Raw genomic sequence first — 24029 nt, 5'->3', positions numbered from 1 at the left:
CTGGCACATAGTAAGTGCTCGAGAAACGTTTACTATTCTAATTAATAGTAATAGCACTAATTAGTTGTAAAGATGATTGTAATAGGGGAGAGGGATAGCTAATGTTAAGTGAGTGCCTAGAAATATGTACAGGGTACCTTGCCCATATTACCTCATCTAATTTTCATAATACTCTGGAGTAATTTTAGCCTCTTTTTACAGCTGAGCTAACAGGGGCCAAGAAAGTTTTTAAGTACTTGCCCAGGATCACATAGCCAACTAGATAAGAAAGCTAATATTCAGATGAGGTCATCTGAATTACCTTTCCAGGTCTTTCATGTTTCTAGTAATAGCTGATACTTGATGAGACTGTCACAAACTTTAAAAAGTGATTTGAGAGTCGTTGCTATTGATTAACATTTTTAAAGTATGCCGTACAGAATTTAAGAGGTGATTTCATGAGGGACTCTAATTAAGGTAAAGAAAGCAAGAATAAATCTTTGCAGCTTGTTTGTATGTTATTATGTTGTTGTGGTGTTACTTTATGTTTATTAAATTTTGTTTGGATTGGATTGGATAATCTCCATTGATTATCTAACAAAGAGTTTGCTTTTGGTCTTTTTGGTCTTGCTAATGAAAAACTCTAGATGTTAAGTGTACATTGGTTTTACCACTACTCTTTTTTTTCAAAAAAGCTTTTATCAAATACTGGATATAAAAGAGTGTTGATAACATATATAAGGTATAAAAAATAAGAATACATATAAAAGACATACAGATTGGAAAGGAAGAGGTAAAACTATCTCTGTTTGTGGGCAACGTGACCTTGTATATAGAAAATCCTAAAGAATCCACACACCAAAAAAATCTATTAAAACTAATAAGTTCAGCATAGTTGTAGGATATAAGAGCAATATGCAAAGTTCAATTTTATTTCTCTACTCTAGGAGTAAATAATCTGAAAACAAATTTAAGAAAATAGTTCCATTTACAATAGCATCAAAAATAAGAAAATACTCAGGAATATGTGCTAATCTTGTACCCTAAAAACTGTAGAACGTGTGGGAAGAAGTTAAAGATGATCTAAATAAATGGAAGGACATCTCATGTTCATGGATCAGAAGACTTAATTTGTTTAGATGGCAGTGCTCCTCACATCAGTCAGATTCAACACAATCTCTGTTAAAATCCAAGCTAGCTTTTTTTTTGTAGAAATTGACTAACTGATTATATGTAAATGCAAAGGATGCAGAATACCCAGAGTGTTTTCAAAAAGGACAGAGTTGTAGGACTCACTACTTCTAATTTCAAAACCTACCACACAGAGATAAAACAAGAAGAAAACCTACGGAATGGGAGAAAATTTTTGCAAGTGAAACCGACAAAGGCTTGATCTCCAAAATATATAAGCAGCTCATACGACTCAATAAGAAAAAAATAAACAACCCAATCCAAAAATGGGCAGAAGACCTAAACAAGCAATTCGCCAAGGAAGACATACAAATGATCAAAAAACACATGAAAAAATGTTCAATATCACTAATTATCAGAGAAATGCAAATCAAAACTACAATGAGGTATCACCTCACACCAGTCAGAATGGCCGTCATTCAAAAATCCAAAAATGAGAAATGCTGGAGAGGCTGTGGAGAAAGGGGAACCCTCCTACACTGCTGGTGGGAATGCAGTTTGGTGCAGCCACTATGGAAAATAGTGTGGAGATTCCTCAAAAAACTAGGAATAGACTTACCATATGACCCAGGAATCCCACTCCTGGGCTTGTACCCAGAAGGAAATCTACTTCAGGATGACACCTGCACCCCAATGTTCATAGCAGCACTATTTACAATAGCCAAAACATGGAAACAACCTAAATGTCCATCAACAGGTGACTGGATAAAGAAGATGTGGTATATTTATACAATGGAATACTACTCAGCCATAAAAACTGACAACATAATGCCATTTGCAGCAACATGGATGCTCCTAGAGAATGTCATTCTAAGTGAAGTAAGCGAGAAAGAGAAAGAAAAATACCATATGAGATCGCTCATATGTGGAATCTAAAAAACAGAAACAAACAAACAAATAAAAACAAAGCATAAATACAGGACAGAAATGGACTCATGGACAGAGAATACAGACTTGTGGTTACCGGGCTGGGGGGCGGGGTAGAGGGTGGGAAGGGATAGACTGGGATTTCAAAATTGTAGAACAGATAAACAAGATTACACTGTATAGCACAGGGAAATATACACAAAATGTTATGATAAATCACAGAGAAAAAAATGTGACAGTGTGTATATGTCCATGTATGACTGAAAAATTGTACTGAACAGTGGAATTTGACACAACACTGTAAAATGATTATGAATCAATAAAAATGTAAAAAAAAAAAAAACCTACCACAAAGCTACAGTAATCAACACAGTCACAGTATGGTGCTGGCATAAGGAAGACATACAGATAGTGAAACAGAATTGAGAGTACAGAAATAGACCCTTATATTTATGGTTAGTTGAGGTTCAACAAGGTTGTCAAGACATATTTCAATGTCGAAAGAATAGTCTTTAACAAATGGTGCTCGGACAACTGGATATCCATGTGCAAAAAATGAAGTTTAACCCAGACCTCACACCATACTCTAAAATTAACTCAAAATGGAGCAAAGACTTAAACGTAAGAGCTAAAACTATAAAACTCTTAGAAGAAAATCATAGTTGTGAATCTTTATGACCTCAGATTAGGCACTTTAGTTTCTTAGATATGAAACCAGAAGCATGAACAACAACAAAATAAATAAATTTGTCAAAATTTAAAACTTCTGTGTTTTAAAGAACACCATGAAGGAAGTGAAAAGGCAGTTGACAGAATGGGAAAAAATATTTATAAATCATGTCTGATAAGTGATTTTTCTCTTACAACTCAACATTAAAATGGTAAATGACCCACTTAAAAATGGGTCAGAAAATTGAAATAGACGTTTCTCCAAAGAAGATACACAAATGTCAATAAGCATATGGAAAGATATTCAACGTCATTAGTCATTAGGGAACTCTATATCAACACTTCAGTGAGATACTAGTTCCTACCTGCTAGGATGGCTGTTATCAAAAAGACAGATACTAACAAGTATTGATGAGGATGTGGAGAAACTGGAACCCTCATACTTTGCTTTTGGGAATGTAAGATGGTGTAGCCCTTTTGGAAGACAGTCTGACAATTCCTCAAAAAGTTAAACATACAGTTACTATATGACCTAGCCAAAAACATATACAATAATGTCCATAGCAACATGATTCGTAATAGTGAAAAAGTGGAAACAGTCCAAATAGCTATCAGCTAATGAATGGATAAACAAATTGTAAATAAACAATGGCATAGTATTCTACCATGAAAAGAAATGAACTGCTGATATATGCTACAATATGAATGAATGAACCTTAAAAATAGTATACTGTAAGACACATAGTATATGATTCCATTTATATGACTATCCAGAGTAAGCAAATTCATAGAAACAGAAAGTAGATTAGTAGTTGTCAGGGGCTGGTGAAGGGTAGTAATGGAAAGTGACTTCTCATGGGTGCAGAGTTTGTTTTTGGGGTGATAAAGATGTTCTATAATTAGATAGTAGTGATTGCTATATAACTGTAAATATACCAAAAGCCACTGAATTATGTACTTTAAAAGTACATAGTTATATTTCAGTGAAGTGAATTCACAGTGCAGTGAATACCTATATGTCTACCATTCAATTAAGAACTAGAACATCATTTTACATTTTAAGTTGTTGTTTCCCTACTTAGCCGCATGGCTCATTCCCTCACTTTGTTCAGAATTCTGCCCACATTTTACCTCTTCAGAGTGACCTTCCCTGAGTATCCCATCTAAAGAAGCACCCTTTGCCTGTCACTCTGTATCCCTCTTTATCCTGCATTAAACAAACAAGCTTACTACTTACTACAGTTTACCCCTGAACCATGGGTTGAGGCACGCACCCTCCCTGCTGTTGAATTTTCATATAACTTTACTTTCAGCCCTTCATATCTGCAATTCAGCATCGGAGGAATCAGCCACCTGGGATCATGTAGCACTGCTGTACAAACATATTTATTAAAAAAAAGCATATAAGGAGACGCAGTTCAAACCTGTGTTGTTCAAGGGTCTGCTGTGCTTGTTACAGCACTTACTATTACCTGTGATGCAGTTAGTCGCTCTCAGTCTCCTCCTTTCCCCACGCCTCCCGTGAGTCTAATGGGCAGACTTGGTCTGTTTCCTGCACTGCTGTATCTGTAGTGTCTAGAGCAGTAGCTCTCTTGACCTGGGTGCTCATTAAATGTTGACTCAGTGAGTAAATGCTTTATGTTCCAGAGCTCAAGCATTACTTTCTCCTTTTCTGTTTGGTTCTCATGAATTTAGTCCCTGTTCTGAATGCTGCTGATACTGTCTTTACTTTGGCACCAAGTTCAACTTTTATATTAATGTTCGTATATCTTGTCTCTCCAGGGAGGCAAGGATTGTACCTTATCTTTTTCTTTGTCCAGAAAGTTTAACATAGTAAGAATAAGCAGATAACTCATTAAATTTAAAGCAATCCTATTTTTTTAAACATTTTTTATTGAGTTATAGTCATTTTACAATGTGTCAATTTCGAGTGTAGAGCACAATTTTTCAGTTATACATGAACATACATATATTCATTGTCACATTTTTTTTTGCTGTGAGCTACCACAAGATCTTGTATATATTTCCCTGTGCTATACAGTATAATCTTGTTTATCTATTCTGCATATGCCTGTCAGTATCTACAAAAGCAATCCTATTGTTATAGCAACTTTCTAGTCTGTATGGTGTTTGATATGAAGTCAAACCATATAATCCCTTAAGAACATTTAATAGTCTAGATTTTACTTCTAGTGAGACTGGAGAGTTTTGTCTAGGGAATAACTTTGATTGATGTGTGGAGTTAGAGGTCTGTGTCACGGATAGAAACAGGGAAACAATTGAGAGGCAGTTTGAATAATCCAGGTGAAATATGATGCTGGCTTAGACCGGGGTGGAAGCAGTGGAGGTGGTGAGAGTTGTTTTGATCCTGGATATATTTTGAGGGTAAATCTAATAGGATCTGCTGCTGATGGTTTGTATGTGGGTGTAAGAGAGGAAGAAGAGTCAAAGGTAACTCCTAAGATTTTTTGGTAATATTTTGGTAGTAGAGATGCCATTAACTGAAAAGAGTAGGAACTATAGGTAGTAGTATTTTGTTCTGTCTGTTGAGAGTGGGGATTTACTGTGGAATCAGTCTGTTTGGGACATACTAAGTTTGAGATGCCTATGTGATATCCAAGTAGAAATAACAAGTGTGAAATATGTAATTAGATATTACTATAGAAGGAGGCCCAGGTAAGACATGAATTTTGGAGTTGTCAATGTATAGGTGATTTTTAAAGCCGGAGAAATAAATAAGATCATCCAAGACGTGAGGACAGGAGAGAAAATCCTCTGACTGAAGCCTGGGCACTCCAGGATTTGGAAGTTGGGGAGATGAGGAGGAATCAGCAAAGGAGACAATAGCACATATCAAATGACATAAGAGGAAGATAGGAGTGTCCTGAAGCTGGGGTTTGAAAATGTAATAAGGAGAGAACAGTCACTTGTGTCAAATGCTCTTTGATAAATCACGTAAAATGAGAATTAACTTCATTAGTCATTAATTCAGGGTCCACCATACCAATCAAGTAATTTACCTAGGCAAAACGAATGAGCTTCTCAAGAAAAGCCCTTCTCAACACTTGTCAGTTATGAGAGACTGTATTTCTTAAGTTTTGACTTTGCAAATTGGAAAACTCAAAATGTTAACTCTGAGTTTTCAGATTATAACTGTACATTATATGTGGTGGAATAGAGTATTAAGAAAGGATTTCAAAGGCATTTATATTTTAATGCATCACTAACGTGTCATTGTTGTAAAAAAACAATAGGATCTATTCATAGACTCTGATTATGAAAATTGGGTAATTCCTCATACCTAAGCCAGAGGAAAGAAGACTTCTAATTGGAAGTCTGTGTTTTGGCTTCCTCTCTTTTCTGTTACTGTAAGACTGAATGTCAGATATTACTACATTTATTACAGTTACAAGCTAACTTGCAATTAGGTTGGCTAACATCCATGTTTAATGTAAATCTAAGTTGCAGAAAATTTCCTTTACCTCACCCTGTTTGAAGTGAGAGAAGCCCTGTTTACCTAACTAGCCTTGAAATCAAAGGGAAATTTAATATTGCAAGTTAATGATTTATTTATACTGAACATTAGCCAGGCTCATCATGATTATATTAGGTATCAGTTTTTTAATATTAGACATGACATTTTAGCCATCTTACTTCTGTTCTTTAAAATGATTTTCCTGGTGTATCAGTAGATTAGAAATTTGAAATTGAATCTTAATATCTGTCTGATGCTTAGTTCTAAAATGATGAAAGTATTTTGTATTTGGTATACACTACACCTCTTAATAGCAAATCTTGCTAAGTTTGCTGCTGATTATACATCATTACAGAGTGCCATGACAGCATAAGGATATGCTACATAGAAGAGAGAAAAATAGTAAAAGGTGTTATTAAAAGGACACAATTAAGCTGAACAATTAAGTTATGGAATATGAGAGTTTTTACAAGATTTTCTTTTTTATTCAAATGCTGCTAAGGATTTGAAGTGCTCATTACCAGCTGGACTTGGTCTCTCAGAAACCCAGATCACATCTCACGGCTTTGACAGTACCAAAGAGGGAGTTATTGAAGCAGGAGCATTTCAAGGTAAGGAACTCATTATTTTTAAAGATGGCTTGTGTGGAGGGTGGGAGAAGTTCACTAAATGCTACCTTTATTAATAAAATACAAGAATTGACCCCTTTAATGCCATGATAAAACACTGATTATAAACATAATCCTTTTTCTCTTCAATTTAAATAATTTAGGAATTCTTTTTAGCAGTCATCTTTATGTAAATAGATAATTGTTCATAATTTTGCTGGTTATTAATAATTGACTTTAAAATACTGAAATAAAAACTCAAAAATTACATAAGGAATGCAGATTTAAATTATTTTAACTGTAACCACAAAATTTGTAACTATAAGCCAGTATTGGTTTGTATAAATACATATTTCCTATTTCAAAGCAATTAGGACAATGAAACTTTTCTTTTTCTTACTATACTTTCTGTGTAGGAGGTCTCCATGACCACCCTCAGATTCAATAATTTGCCAAGAGGACTCACAGGACTCAGTCTGTAGTCATACTCCAGGCTGTGATTAGTACAGTTAGCAAAGGCAAAGGATGCCTGAGGCAGAAATCTGGGAAAACTAGGCATAAGCCTGCACGGGTCTTTTGCTAGTACAGTCACATGGAACATACCTAATTCTCCCTGCAGAGTTGTGATAACAAATATGAAATGTTGCTAACCAGGGAAGGCCATTAGAGACTTGATGCCCAGGATTTTTGTTGGAAACTGCTCACTTAGGCACCCTCTGCCTAGCGTGTACCAAGATTCCAGACTCCCAGAAGGAAAGCATAAACCACATGGTTAGTATATACAATTGAAGCATAGTGAGCGAGGCTTAGACATTCTGGGAATGGAGGCAATCAACCCAAAATTAAAGTTCTCAGATGCCAACCAAGGGCTAGTTTTTTGTAAGCTGGTCTGTTTAAGGATAAGTAGTTAGACCTGCTATTTTAGCTCTTTTCTGCACACATTCCATATATATATATATATATATATATGTGTGTGTCTACTTTTAATATAAAGAAAAACACCTCTTTTTTTTTAATGCTCTTGCCTATAATAACCTTGTTTAGGTGTTTTTTCATTTTACACAAGTGAAGTGAAAATAAAATCATGTGCACAATTAGATGCAAAAATGGATTGTTTTCTTGATGGAGCTATAAAAGTGACAGCTGTGGTTGATGTTCAGTGAAGTGTAACAATTTTAATACTACATTATAATTTCGCTAAATGAAAAAAATATCTCCATGCCTTTGTAATCCTTAGCCCTCTTGCAGATGATGGTATTCTATATTTTTATTACACCAATGGCCAGTACTTTAATCAAAAACAATTTATATTTTGAAATGTATTCTTTGCTAAACAGATCCTGAAACTAGGCATTTAAGATAACCCGGTATAATACCTTCTACTCTGGGCTGTAAAATGAATGGCCTATCTAGTGACATCATTTTTTTTTTCCCCTTTTCATTCTTAAAATTTTTTTTTAAGTGGAGGTACTGGGGATTGAATGCAGGACCTCCTGCATGCTAATAAGCTTGTGCTCCACCACTGAGTTGTACCCACGCCCCTACTTTTTGTTCTTATGTTCAGAAAAATAAAGATATAGAAAGGAACATACATGTCAATGTATCAGTAGTCATTGTGTAGCATTGTGGTGTCCTTATCTAGGGGTTAACTTTGAATTTGAAAAGGTTAACTGATTGCCTAAAACGAATACTTAAAGATATAAGGCTGGCTTTGCATAATGTGACAACATTTTTGGACCAATCACCAATTTCCAAATTTAAATGTCAATATAGAATTAAAAAGTACTTTTACTATTAAGATGTTTTAAGTGTTTTCAGTGAAATTATTTAGCTGACATTTGGTGTTATCCTTTTGCCCTTAAGTGGAATAGTATTATACAGTAATCGAAATCAGCTGGCCATTATCACCTGCTGTGCATAAGCATGCAAATGCCAGTCAGTTTCACTTGCTTATAAATGCATCCTAATCCTTTAAATTGGAATAAAAAATACGTTTTATGGTAATGGCAGTAATTTATGTCTCTTTGTTTTAAAGTTACTACAAAATAATGGCTTTATTTCCCTGTGCTGTACAATTAACTAAATAGTTTATACATAGTAGTTTGTTCCTCTTAATCCTAGACCTTTGCACCCCTCTCCTCCTCTCTCTCTCTCCCCTGGTAACCACTAGTTTGTTCTCTGTATCTGTGAGTCTGTTTCAGTTTTGTTATATACATTGGTTTATTTTATTTTTTAGATTCCTCAAGTAAGTGATAACAAGAATATTTGTCTTTGACTTATTCCACCAGGTGTAATACCATCTAGGTCCATCCGTGTTGTTGCAAATGGCAGAATCTCATTTTTATGGCTGAGTAATATTCCACTGTATATGTATATATTCCACATCTTTATGATTCATCTGTTGACAGAACTGACACTTAGGTTGCTTCCATATCTGGGCTATTGTAAATAATGCTTCTATGAACATTGAGGTGCATATGTTATAAAACATTTTTTAACGTAAACTACATTGTTAATCAATGTATAAAAGGATAATCATTCTGCCATACTTAGATTATTTAAGCATTTATTGGAAAGTTGTAGTTAAGTGCCCTTGTTTTAAGACATATATAGATAAATTGGAATGAACATGAGAAAAAGTAGCATGATTAAAATGTAGGAAATGGGTTTTATGAAAAAATGTTAGGAGTTGGGGCTATGTTAGCTCTCTGGAAAAGTGACTGAATGAGAATATAATAACTCTATTACTTGAACAGTATTGAACAGTATGTGTTACTACAGTAAGAGTACTAACCATTTGCTTTTCCATTTCTAGAGCAAATTTAGAAGAAATTATACTTAAATTTAGCCTAATGACAACAAATGTTGAAATCTGCCCAACAAATACAGTGAAGAATCAATAATAATGTAAATCATGAATAAATTAAAACTCATAAAAGTAAAATGTACCTAGCCCCTGAGTTTTGTTTTAATGAAGTTTTAATCATTGCATACACATATTCATATTCCCAAATTTCTACTTTTGAGATAAAACAGAGCTAAATTCTCAGATTTAGTCAGTCAGCAAAAGCCTAGAGTTCTAAGAATTATTTTTGTTGGAATGATTTAGTTATTTATTGTGAATGATTTTAGTAACTAATTTAGATTAGTGGTTTAAAGGGTTGAAGTTACAGAGAATAATTACCCTTGAAAGTAAAGCAAACAGTTGAAGTACCCGGTTACCTCAGCACCATGTCTTTGCTACTTTAGTTTGAAAAGTTCTGTGTCATTTGTTACATATATTCAACATATCTCATGTTGTGTCATGGTATTATTTCTCATGCAAGATTAATAAACAGTAATAACTAGAACAACGGAGCTCTGTTCCTGGGATCATCAAGAAATGAAACTACGGTAGTCATTTTTTATTTATATAATATAGAATATTATATAAGGGTTTCCTTATATAATAGAAACCCTTGTGCCTTCGATGTTAGAGATACAGTCTTTGCTTAAAATGGTCATTGGATTGGGTAACTTATTAAATGCCTTCCAACTCAGCAAGAAATTTATGGATTAGTGTTTTCTGTATTGAAAAATGGAGATGCTATGGTGTGGGTTCAGAACATCTGAGTCTCTAATAAGAAGCTGTTTTTACCTCTCTGGGCCCCATTTCTTCTGTAGTTTAATGTTAGACTAGTTGATTTCCATTGTCCTTCCCAGTTTTTAATTTTATGGTTCAACAGTTGTTTTTTTTTAAAGCAGATATCTTTCACTTTGAAAGATATCATCGATCTACTAGATCTATTGCATGTTTGGATTTTAATGTTAGATTCAATCCATAGGTTTTCATATTAGAACTGGTGACTGTTTCTGATCAGAATTCATATCTGGGATATGAGAAAGTTGATGCTGATTCTGTCTTACTAGAAAATTTTAACTATAAATTTGACACATATGTTTTCTAGAGACTGGGAAAGAATGTAGTTGAAATAAAATTATCTTACAAACATTAAAATATACTCAGCCAGCAGAGAACCTATATTCAATATCTTGTAGTAACCTGTAATAAAAAAGAATATGAAAAGAAATATATGCATGTATATGTATGACTGAAACATTATGCTGAATACCAGAAATTGATACAGCATAGTAAACTGACTATACTTCAATTTAAAAAAAGAAAGATACACACTCAGCTAAATGTAAAAGAATGTTAATAATTTTTTCAACTTGGTTTTAATTATCACTTCCCTAAAAATATGTAGCCTTTAGAATTTAAAATAAAGAAATTAATGAAAATAGCAGTTTTCTTTAAGTTTATTGCTGGACATTAGCAACAGTGTTGGGTAGCTAGTTTTTCTTTGTAGATAACTAAGGCTCAGAGATGGTAAGTAATTTGCCGGGGTATTCCTGATACTGTATGGTAAACAGAGCCAGAATTTCAAACCCAGAGTTAGAACTTAAAACTCAGTTGTGTTTGAGAATAATCTAAGTAGCTTTTAAAAAACTATAGTTTCATAATGTACAGCACAGTGACTATAGTTAATAATAATGTATTATGTACTTAAAATTGCTAAGAGAATAGATCTTAAGTGTTCTCAGCACACACAGAAAAGGTAACTATGTGAAGTGATGGATGTAATCATTTCACAGTGTATACATATATGTCAAAACATCACTTTGTACACCTTAAATAGATCCAGTTTTTATTTGTCTAATAAATAATTAATGGAAACCAAAAAACAATCAAATAATGAAGCTAAAAGTGTCGTCCCCCCAAAAAAGCCCTACAGATACTTGCTTCACTGACGATCAGTAGATCTTGTGGAGTGTCCCAGGTATGTTTTAAAAGCTGCAGAAGTGATTCTTATGATCAGAATAGCACTCTATTTTAGCACTTCTCAAACTTCAAATACATAAAAATCACGTGAGGAATATGTGAAATGCAGATTCTGGTCCACTAGTTCTGGGACAGGGTCTGAGTTTTGCATTTCTAATGAGCTCCCAGGTGACAACTAATGGAGGCTCCTCGCATCCATAGTGTGAGCAGCAATGATCTACACTATGTGATATTTAATTTATGATTGGAAAATTTCAGCTGCAATTTCTGTGAAGGCCATGATTCATTCACATTTCTGTGAATTTTAATTATGAATTTGATACAGCGTTACATGCCTTTGGATTTCTACTTGAAGAGCATTCTTTCTTATGTTAGGATAGCATGTTATAAAATATTTACTTGAGCTCTAAATCATTCAGCTATGGAACTTTAATCACATTGTTTTAATTGATTTGGAAATAGCAAAGCCCAGGTGAAGTCCTGTTTAGACGTAATCTTGCCCAGTTTCTTCTTAGAGTTATGTGTGATGTTTGGTTTTAATAATTCGATGAAAAGTTTATACAAGAACTCAGCCTAGTGGCATCCATTTATTGTTAGTCCATTCCTGCAAGAAAGCAAATATATTAACTGCAGCTTTTAATCCTAGTTTTTGAATATTTTAAAGGAAATGTTGGTAAACCTGTATTCAAAATGTACAGTATGTGGAGGAAGAAAAGGATTTTCACAGTTAAATGTCTGCCTGTTTCAGGTTCCCCAGCACCACCATTGCCATCTGTTATGTCTCCTAGCAGGGTGGCAGCTAGTCGACTGGCTCAACAAGGAAGTGATTTAATTGTTCCTGCAGGTATTCACTGCACTGATTGGATAAAGCCCTTCTTGCTACTGCTGAAGCTAAACTAATTCACTCAGTTTCATAATCACTTGCTTATATTCTTAGGTGTGTGTTACTCTGGCTTTTTTGGTGGCTGCTGCTGTTTTTTTAACAATAAGGGAAATAATCTGTCTAGTCATAGCCTATCTTTCTGGCTTTTCATATATTAGGCTGTATTTCAAACCTGAAATTTAACTCACTTAAAGATTTAAAAACATTGTAAAATGTGATTCATTTTGAATCATCCTTTCTTTGTCCTGGAAAATGTAATTTACTTATTTGATCCTAAACTCTCGGCTTTGCAGCTCTTAACTCTTTTTTCAATTAAGCAAAAAAAGGAGCCTTCAACAGTTGGAGTGTTCATTATTTGGAATGGGTCAAGTAGAAAAGGTTGTGTCTTCTTTTTTTCAATTTCAGATTGCAACACAATACTATGTAATTTACCAGTTACACTCAGTGGAAAATACTTGTGAAAAATCCATTTCTTTACATTGAATATGCTCTGTATTTTAATATTGCTGGACTGTAAAACTGGGGGAAACTGAATTCTATATTTCTTTTTATATGAAATGTTAATATTTTATATTTTGTTTCTATGAGAATTTTGTAAATTCTTAAATGTGTTTGATTTTATATAGTGGTCTCAATCTTAGATTGTAGTAAAGATGCGATGAAGGCTGGTCTGGCTATAGGAGCAAGAAAAGAAATTTTTGCTGTTGCTAACTTTTTGAAACCATTTTGTAAAACGTCTTCTCTTGTCTTTATATTATTGTTTTTTTAAAATTACTGTAAGGTGTCTATCCCAAGTCATTAGCATCATAGATGTTTATTAAATATTTTCTTCTATGAAAGATACTTTACTATTAGGAACTATATAGTTATAGAGTTGCTTTTATGTAATAATTTCTTAATTGTTGGAGCAGCACATGGTCAGGGCTTTATACTGCCTTTATTAATTATGGCTTTTTTCGAAGGCGAGAATCTCGAGAAAAAACAAGGTACAATGTAGGTCTTGTTTTAACACAGCCTCTCAGACTGGTGGTAAGATATTTTTAATGACTATTTAAAATTATAGTATTTTTAAAATCCTCCAAAGTTCTAGTAACAATCTGTTGTTGCTCTGTTCTACGTAGTACAGTGAAAAATCACTGTGAAGAGTACTTGGCCTTTCAGATTTTTACTGACAGTTTTTTCTAGAGTCATTAGGTTATAAGATTAATTGTGGAAACTTTGTTTTTCTTAAAGCAGACAGCAGCTTATTTAGAAAAGAAGGCTGATTGCAGCGTTTTTTTAAGAAGGCAGGCAAACCACATAGTATTTGAGTTTAATGGACAAAAAAATTGTTTTAAGTGTTAGGAAATTATTCTCAAAATGATTCCAGGAATTCCTAGTCATTTACCTTGTGGAAACCTTATTATTTCTTTAAATGAATAAGTAGTTTAATTTGAACAGCATCAGTGTTCTGTTTTCTTTCTCTACTTGTCTTTATCTGGTTTACATTTGTATCTTTTGTTACAATCATGCAGGTGGCCAGAGAACACAGACAAAAAGTGGGCCAGTTATTCTAGCAGATGAAACTAAAAATCCTGCAATGGAAAAGTTAGAGCTTGTTAGAAAGTGGAGTCTAAACACCTACAAGGTTTGTGATTGCTTTTTGATGTTTCCACCCTAACTGACTCTAAGAATTGTCATTTGTATGTTATTCAAATTATTATTTTCCAACTATATGAATATATAGAAGAGAATAATCCCATTTAAACGTAAAAATACAATTAGAAAATGAAGTATTTATTGATCTTTGCATAAATGTAATTTAAAAAATCAGTAGCAAAAGATTAAAAAAGCTACTAAAGTTCTTACTAATTGACAAATAACACAATTAAAGAAGAAATATATTGCCTGGGGATACCTTTAGCTGTAGAAATGCTATAGCTATGTTTGCCCCCACCTCCATCTTTTTGATTCTTTATAGCAACTGAATGTCAGGAGGGGTATATTAGTTTTCCAAAGTTTGGAATTCTCTGATGTTATTGTAATAACTAAGCATTAACTGTACAGACAGCAAATGAGTTGGATTTCAGAGTTTCATAGTAGTTAGTTGTATTACTTCGGAGTTATTGGTGGTTATTTTTCTTATGTTCTCCATAAAACAAATAAGAAAATTATTTAATCTATACTATATTTGATATATTACAAATAGTTCAAGCCCCAAATCCGCTTAGTTACCTATATGTGTGTGTTTATCATCTATTCCTCTTCTTCTGTCTCTCACCTGTATAATAATATATAAAAACGAGTTGAATCGTTTTTAAGATTCCGTAGTTATCTCTATATTAACATACTGCATTCAGACATTCTTAAAACTTCTGTTAATGAAAATGACCAGTCTTCATAATGTTGTACACATGGCATAATACTATGTGAAGGAGTTATCATTCTCTCCGAGTTTTATTTTTAACTAAAAATTTTTTTCATCAGACTAGTTTAGATATCTCAGTCTAAGTCAAAAGAGAAAGTCCTAGCTTACGTGATTTTATTGAGTTTGTAGCCCAGTGTGCCTGGGCTGACATATAACTCTCTGATCTTGTGGCTTTTTGACCTTTTGGTCCAAATTGTGAGCTAATGTAGGATATTCACTGTCGTATGATAATCCTTCAAGTACGATTCTGATTTGGGTGATTTAGGACTGTGCTTTTTTGTCCATTTTACTCTTGAGGAACTTGGTTCTGGCCATGACTTTGATCTTCTCTTTCTTGGACTTCAGTTCCTTCATGATTCCTACCTTTAATGTCTTCTGTCTGGTTTTATTCTCTACCAAACGCTTACGGCTTTTCCTCAAAGAGGATATTAGCACTTCCTGTATTGTTTGTTAATTTTGGCTCCAAAACCAACCTGGTGATTAATACCAAATATGTAATAGGACTGCTTTTAAGTTTAGGCCTTGCATCTATTGTCTGAAATATTATTTTAATATACTTGATTTTGTTCACAAAATGTGAGTCCAGAATATATTCATTTTCTTAATTATTCTCGTCTGTAAGAATAATTGTGAATGGTGAACTCTGGTTTATTGTTTTTGTTTGGCTTTGAATTTTGCTAGTGTAGAATAGGGTACTTTTAGAAGTCCTGTTATTTTTTAAGAATAATCTCAGTTTCAGCATTTAGAGCTGTTAGTTATCTTTCCTAAACATTCAGTGCTTTTTTTTAGATGTTCAAGAATTTACCATCAGTATTCACACCTTTATCAAATTAATAATTGTGGTCTTTAAGCCAGTGTCTTTTAAACTTTCATTCTTGTTTTTCTTATCCTATTGCCTTATGTATTTACTGATTGACCTATTTCTCCTGTTCAGTTTCTTATATTACCCTTTATGCGCCCTTCTTCCCTGTCTTTCACTCTTAACAACTCTTTTAATATCTGTCAACTGTTGCCATGAAATTACTCTTTTCTTCGTACTTAAATGGTTTAATTCTTTTTTTTTCTACATTATAGATAAAGCTTTGGGGGTATTTAAATACTAAGAGTACACAGTGACTATCTTTAAATTCATGATGTGTGCAATGATGACTCATGTTTTGTACACTATTTATCTACCCTCCCCCAAGTAGGAGGTCTATATAGAGCAATCATTTCCTTTGCTTTTTCCCCCCCTTTAACTTTGCTCTATTTGGCCTGATGGCTTCAAAATGAATTCTTAATTTATAAGTATGGAAAACTGAGTAGGACCACCAGCTCGTTGGAAGTCATCTACATTTTAAGGAATTCTGAAGAAGGATAAAGAACTGAGATTCTTAATTCTCTTCTGTTTTGAACTTGCCTTATTATATATACCAATCTCTAATTTTGTATTTTAATTTCAGTATTTACTAGGAAGCAACTTAAATAAAAATCTGTCCTTCAGTGGTCATATGAGAAACTTGCTCTGGGACCTTAATGAGTGGGGAAATGACTAGCAATTTTGTATTTTCTCACTGCAGTTTTCTTTACAAAGCTCCACATAGGCTCTCTGTGGCACTCTTACTTCCTTAAGAGTGATTAGTTACCTGTATTGGATTACAAGCTCTGTAAGTTCAGTTTCAAAACTTGTTTCAAGTGTCCAGATTTATCTTATTATGCCTCATATTCACTGTTGCCTTACTTCTTCCACTGCCATAGCTTCCTGGAAACAAAAAGCATTTCCTCGTTAAACCTTTGACCCTACTGTCTGCTTGTAACCGTTATTTCTGTGGAAAAAAATGACCATTCAGACAACAGTAGACGTTTCTTTCATTTTGCCCAATCTACCAAGCCCCTTCAATGAGTTCTGGCCCCTGACTTTCAACAGACTATTATATCTGGGTTGCTATGGAAGGAACCACATGCTTTGGCTTGTGAGTAGAGTAAATGTCTCTGGTAATATTATGTTGCATAGGGAAAGTCCTGGTGTGGATGAAAAGTGAGATTGAGTGGCTTATCTCCTTTTATATTGTTACCATTTCAGATATTATTTCTTGCTGATGTTTCTCTCATGAAGATCACAAAATCTGCAGTTAAACTTTCCTCCTGTTGTGATTTTCATCTCCCAGAAGTGTTTGTATGTTTTCTGTAGAAATAGTTTTATCTCCCTTTTGTGAGTTTGGCCTCTCACCATTCCTATCATTTTCTATGTAGTTATTTCTCTATTAGAAGAAAACTCCTTTGTAAAAAATGCTTATTCATAAAGATCCTTAATTGGTGATAATAGAGAATGTGTGAAGAAATCCATTTCAACCTTAAATAGAAAAAATATGGGTAACATGTAATATGCTAACATTAAAAGGATAAATATAGACTTATGCATATTGATGGGGAAAAGTCTTAACAGATTTGTTTTTAGATGAGAAATGCTCAGGATATTATGTGTAGCATAGCATACTCTCATGTTTACTTTAAAAATATTATATATGTGATTATATAGATTTTAAGGAGCGTCTAGACTATACCCATCAAGCTGTTAATAGTTTTCTACTATTTAGTCAGATTAAAGGAAGGAAGAGGAAATTCACCTTTTATTTTGTTCATTATTTTAATTTCTTCAACAAATAGTAATTCTGTAACCAAAACTTTGAAAGACATGATAAAAGAGCAAGTTTGTAAATTTAAAAAATTGCAATACTTATTTACTACTTTTTAGAATATTTTTGTTAACTTTAAATGATGAGGAGTATATTAATGCCCTATGTAGTTACCCTTAAAATGTATTATTAAGTAGTGAATTTGCTTATAATTTTTTATTTCTAACAAAAGTTATTGGAAAACTTATTTCCATGTGCTCTGAAATTAGGTACTTTAAAAAAATTACAAGTTCCTGAATCATTTCTAGGACAGAAAAGAGTAACATAATTTAATATTACTCTATCTGGGCAAAAGTAGAAGAATAATTCAGGAATCTCTATTCTCTTTCTCTGTCCCTCCCCATCTCCCCTCCCTCCCCACCTCTTCTTCTTCTTTCTTCTCCCTTTCTTCCCTTCATTCTTCCTACTCACACACATATACACAGCTATTTAAGGGGGAGATAGAAAGGAAAAAAGCTTTTGAAACCAATAGGAGAGTGGAATTTTGGTATTCTTATTATTCCTATGTTAATAGTCCAGTATTGTTCATAAATCAATGCCAAATATCTCCGTTGCTTTAAATAATCTTTAAAACAGCTGAGATACTTGTGCACAAAGCTTGAATCATGGTTATGTGAGAGAGCTCACCTGGCAGGATATAAATTAGCTAGATAAGTCTTAAAACTTCCTCTGATTAGTAATAGTTATTTGACATGTCTGGTAAATTTCCCTTCTGAGTTCTGATGGACTTCTAAGGGGGCTGACAATTTTCAGTTTGTTGGGCTGGTTTGTTTGAAGCCAGAAATGGTGTATGTCATGTGCTCTAGCATTTGTACTTTGGACTGTTGTATTACTATTTTTTCTTTTGTTCTTTTTTTCTTCCTAAACAAATTACATCTTTCCACTTTCAGTGCACTCGGCAGATTATCTCTGAGAAGCTAGGCCGTGGATCAAGAACTGTGGACCTTGAACTTGAAGCTCAGATTGATATATTAAGAGATAACAAGAAGAAATATGAAAATATTCTAAAACTGGCTCAGACATTGTCAACCCAGCTTTTCCAGATGGTGCATACCCAAAGGCAACTCGGAGATGCATTTGCTGACCTGAGTTTGAAGTCACTAGAACTCCATGTAAGATTATTTGAAATAACTCCTGGGGAGTGAGGGGGATGAAAATGGCAGTAGGAGAATTCTAAGAGGTAATTTGTTACATTTCTTATTTGCTGAACTCTTAATAAGCTTGGACTCTTGAGGTGTTCTTTTAGATATTTCATATAATTTTCAAGAAGGCCCAACTGACTTTTGTCAACATAGTGATGCAGTTGTACCCTAAAGAAGATGTCAGCTAGAGGTTTCAGGCGAAGAGAACTTGGATAGAGGAAGGAAAAGGAGTCCTCAGCCTGCCTGAGCCTAGGAAGGATCATACTGTGCACAACTGGGCGTGAGTAATAAGTAAATTCAGGCACCTGCTGGAAGTCTCTTACCTAGTCTCTACGTGTCCTGAACAAACAGTAACTTGCTTGACCGGATTTGTGATACACTTTTACTGAAATCAGTAATACAAATTATGAATTTCAGAATGAAATTATTTTTCTGCATATATTCAGCTAAGCATTCCTAACAATTCCTTACAATAACTTACGTGACTCCTTTTATGTCTTTTTTTCTCGCCTAGAGCCAAAAGGTGCAGAAATCCCTTGCCTACAGACTGGAAGCTGGAACAGATAATTTAGAGCATTAAATCATTTGGTACTATCTAGACTCTTGGACAAAGAAAATTTGACTAGAGATGACAGTATACATCATAATAGAGAAAAATATTGAGATTCAGTTCTAAATGAGTCATTAAACATACAAAAAGAAGAACAAAGCTAATATTTAGGAAGCTGAGTTGCAATTGTTGAGTATCCACAATTTCAATGTAATGGGCTAGGTGCTTTATAGCCATTATATCATGTAACTTATCTGACAACACTGCAAGAAATGTTATCCCCATTTTATAGATGAGGAAATTGAGGCCAACAGACATTAGGTAGTTTTTACAAGATCACAAAACAAAAGATAGAACTGGAATATACACCCAGGCCTTTCTGTTTCTCCATGGTCTCCTGCTGTCTCTTTAAGTGGAATCTTTAGAGGGTCTCTGACCCAGAGAAAAGCTCCCACAGTATGGAAAGAGGTAGCCAGAGTATAGGGTCTAGGGAAATGTTGTAGCAGTGTTATCAGTGACGCTACCTTCACTAGACCCTGTTAATTACAATTGTTAACACAGATTGGGGGTTTACTATACACCAGGTACAATTCTGTCGTTTATATGTGTATTTGCTCATCTAACGCTCAGCTGTAGCTAGCAGTACTTTTATTATCCTTCTTTTCTGGATGTGAAATTCCCCCCCCCCTTTTTTTTAAACGAAACTGAGAGATTAATCCTCAGTATTTAAGCCCATTGGACCCAGTTTTAATTTTTGAATTTCTTATTTGAGCATTTCTAACCCTTCATAAGGATTGATATTTCATGACTCTTTTAATTTTTTCTTACAGGTCTTCCAATGAGAAAATTTACTTATTTTTTTAATTGAATAAAACTTTGTCTTGCAACTACCATATGGGTCCATTGGGAATCAAAGACACAGTATGGGATCTTAGTAATCTTATTTTCCTACATCTTAAAACATTTTGCTGTTTCATCATCATAGGAATTATTTCATCATTACTCATCAGTTTTTCCCTACCACGTTAAAAATGATTAATATAATAAAAGAATGAGAGCATTACCTAGAAGAATGATTCACTTGTGAAATAAATACTTCTTGTTTGTTTGCATTCTCAAAAAGAAATCTGGAGAAACTATTTCTGTAGTCTTTTTTTTTAATGTTCATGCAGCATAGCTAAGAATTCAGAATTTTTCATTTTTGCACATAATGGAAAGAGAATACAATAGCAGATGATGATATTTCACAAATATTACACAAATCAAAAGATGACTACAAAGAGACCATAGTATTGACTCTTAACAGTGATGGCAAAATTGATCATATCAGTGAAATCTCAGGCTATAAGTGTTCCAGTGATGATATCCTGGATGAATTTTCTTAAAGAGTCACTGAATAACAATATATTTTTAAGGACAAAAAGGAAATATGGTATTGTATTAGTCAAGATTCTCAAAAGAAATAATCAATAGGATATATAGCTATATAGAGTTTTATTTTAAGAAATTGGTTCATGTGTTTGTGGAGGCTGGTATATCCAAAATCTGCAGGGTAGGCTGGCAGCTGGAGACCCACAGAAGAGTTGCAGTATGAGTACAAAGGCAGTCTGCTAGCAGAATTCCTTCTAGCCCAGGAGATGTCAGACTTTGTTCTATTAAGGTCTTCAACTGATTGTAGGAGACCCACTCACATTGTGGAGGGCAGTCTGCTCTACAGATTATACACTGATCTAAATATAAGTCTCATCCACAAAAACACCCTCACAGAAACGTTCAGAATAATGTTTGACCAGATATCTGGACACTGTGGCCCAGCCAAGTTGACACATAAACCATCACAAATGTTTTCATCTAGTTAGTTGTTCAACAGGAATGACCCCAGCATGTAACATTTTTTGACAGAAATTCATCTGGACCATCCTATTTTGCTAAAAAGACATGATATATTCTTCTTTTATGATATTTATGCACCAAAATGTACTTTATATGTTTGTTAGTGAACAGATGCTGAGAGTAAGTGTGTATACAAAAATGATCTCAAGGAAATAGATAATATAGAAATTTTTTAAAATTCATTGGATTCGATATTCTAATTGCTGTTTATAAATGTAAAAATAATGGTAAACTAGTACCTATTGGAGATGAATTTGAAATCTGGAATCAATAGTTATAGGATGGATGTTTTTGTATCAGTCAGGGTTTTCCAGAGAAATAGAATCAGTACGAGATATGTACCTAATACACGCACACTCACACATACACACACACACACACACACATTTTGAGATTTATTTTAAGGGATTGGCTCTCACTATTCTAGGGATTGGCAAGTCTGAAATCTGTAGGATAGACCAGCAGGCTAGAAACTCAGACAGGATTTCTGTATTACAATTTTAAAACAATTCCTTCTTCAGTAAACCTCAATCAGTCTTTTGCTCTTAAGGCCTTCAGCTGATTGGATGAGGCCCACTCACACTATGGAGGATAATCTCCTTGAAGTCAACTTGAAATCACATCTACAATGTTTATCAGTGTAAATGTTAATCACATCAACAAAATCTGTACCTTCATAGCAACATCTGGACTAAAGTTTGACCAAACAACTGGACACCATAGTCAAATCAAGTTGGCTCATAAAATTAACCATCACAGTCTACCCTTTGTCAGCTTACCAGCACTTAATACACATCTCTTTAAACCACACTTGATCTCCAAATCAAGAGAATAAAGTCTTACTTCCACCTAACATGATACAACTGTCCTGTGTATTATTAAACATACACTAACCCTTTCCCCAGAAGAAGATATAAAGTCCTTGAGTGAGGGTCACTTTTTCCCTTGATCTTCTGAAACTTAAATACGATGATATAAAGTTAACAGTAGTTAAATACTATGTTATAAAGTTAGTTGATGTATCTTATATAAGGTGATAAGGGAAGAAAACAAAGATATTCACTTATACACATAGACATTCATGACAAACTAAGGAAGCAACACTTATGAGAATTATAGTCCTCATTTCTACGAATGGTCACATGCTTGTAACTTCTTCCATTACCCATTCCATGTTGCATATGCCCTCAGGTAGCACCTCAGCCTGTGATGGTTCTTTTCCTGGTTGGGCGACCCAAACCTTCATTCCTGAAAGGTCCAGGCCATTAGTAGTCCTTCCTAGAATGGATTGTTGTAGTTTTCCATTGACATTAGTCACAGGGCATGGTAGTGCTAAGAGATGCCCTAAAGGATCACCTGTATTCCAGGCATACCTTCCTTACCACCATTGTGGAGTAGCTGTCCAGTTTCCCCTCAGTAATCAGGATCAGCCACACCTGCCAGAGTCACTCCCTTCTTTGCCTTTTGGTTCTTTCTGAGGGAAAGCTTACAAAGTACAGTAGTGAAGAGCTGGTGTCCCCTTCCTTCCACCTGGTGCCATAGTAACTGAAATTCCTGGAAAATGCATGGCCCAGGGCCTGGCACATAGCAGCACTGAATAAATTGTGATGATTATGATAGCTGTTGTTGGGATTGTGGCCTTTGGGGGCTGAGGGAGATTTTAAAGATGAGGTTAATTTCTTCATTTTCTAGAGGAACAACCAGTATCCAACCATAAAAATGTCAAATCTCCTGAATGGGATAGGAAATAATCCTTTAATAAATGCTTCTCATCTGCCAGAACTTTATACAGGTTATCTCATTACACGTCCTACAGGCTTACAAGGGAATTATCTTCATTTTATTAGTAAGGAAATTGAGACCCAAAGAATTTGAGTTATTCATGAAAGACACAAATCCAGCCAGTGGCAGAATGAAGATATGAATTCCCAAAAGGACTGAATTCCCGAACTAGACTTTTGCCATTTTATCACATGCCTTCTAACTCCTAGTTCTGTTATACCATGGTACCTCATTAAATTATATTTTCTCAATTTAGAGGGTAACACCTACATTGAGGTTAGGAAAGTTTCCACAATCCATATTACTGTCCTAGTACTTGTGATTCTGGTTTTTTATTGCTCTATGTATTATTGTTTAAAATAACTTATCTGTTACTATTTAGGTAGTAATATGTTATTAAAACGTGATGTTTTAGATCCAATTAGATGCTTTTATTATTTGGTCCTAATGTAGAAATTGAATGGAAAGTTGTGGTCATTTACATCTAGTAAATGTTGTAAATAATGTAAGAGGAAAAAATTCAAATATTGTGCAACTTCATTCTGTAAGTACAAAGCAAGCAGATTTTTAGATCAAGGGATTATTTTCTTCTTCAGTGACAGGAACTGCAGCCCTGTTCTTGATGTGTGTACACTTTGACTATTACAGTGATGTGTAAAATACCCCGTCCAGTTGAGAACGCTGAAATCACTTATCAACTAAATGAAGTTTAGGAGTCATGCTTTATTTTATTTTCATTGCCAAGAACGCGTATTTAATTATTTATGTGTGTGTTTATAATGCATGTACATGTGTCCTAATTATTTTGTATCTTTTACTACCATGTCTCTTGTACCTTACTGTAAAAAAGATTTTTTATTCTATCCAGTTAAGGTTTCAAATTACACAATAAAATCTTAAGGTTTATACACATTTTCTTCACAGGGTGGGATTTACATTCATGAAACAAGTGTCCGTTTACTCCTCCTGTCTGCTTTGAATTTAAGCCTGTTCTCCTTCTCTGTAAATATAGGATTCCAAATTCTGCTACATAACATTTCAGTCTGCTGTGATTTCACCTTACTACACTTAGTTTTTTTGTTTATT

General features: G+C 34.1%; 1 protein-coding gene across 5 annotated transcripts in view; it reads left to right on the top strand.

Moving 5' to 3' along the window:
* ARFIP1 (ARF interacting protein 1) overlaps positions 1–24029 on the top strand; it is a 111303-nt gene that overhangs the window by 49468 nt on the left and 37806 nt on the right. For 3 of the 5 annotated variants that reach the window (XM_006213165.4, XM_031692646.2, XM_072975742.1), the window contains 4 exons: positions 6684–6792; positions 12360–12455; positions 14009–14121; positions 18467–18688. In XM_006213165.4, coding sequence (XP_006213227.1) covers positions 6684–6792; positions 12360–12455; positions 14009–14121; positions 18467–18688 — 540 coding nt within the window. The remainder of the gene's footprint in view (positions 1–6683; positions 6793–12359; positions 12456–14008; positions 14122–18466; positions 18689–24029) is intronic. The other 2 variants (XM_006213166.4, XM_072975745.1) reach the window with 1 other exon arrangement.

Source organism: Vicugna pacos, chromosome 2 (genome assembly GCF_048564905.1).
Source record: "Vicugna pacos chromosome 2, VicPac4, whole genome shotgun sequence".
Lineage (NCBI taxonomy): Eukaryota > Metazoa > Chordata > Mammalia > Artiodactyla > Camelidae > Vicugna > Vicugna pacos.
The sequence above is the reverse complement of the archived record's forward strand: the minus strand, read 5'-3'. Positions and strand labels throughout refer to the sequence as shown.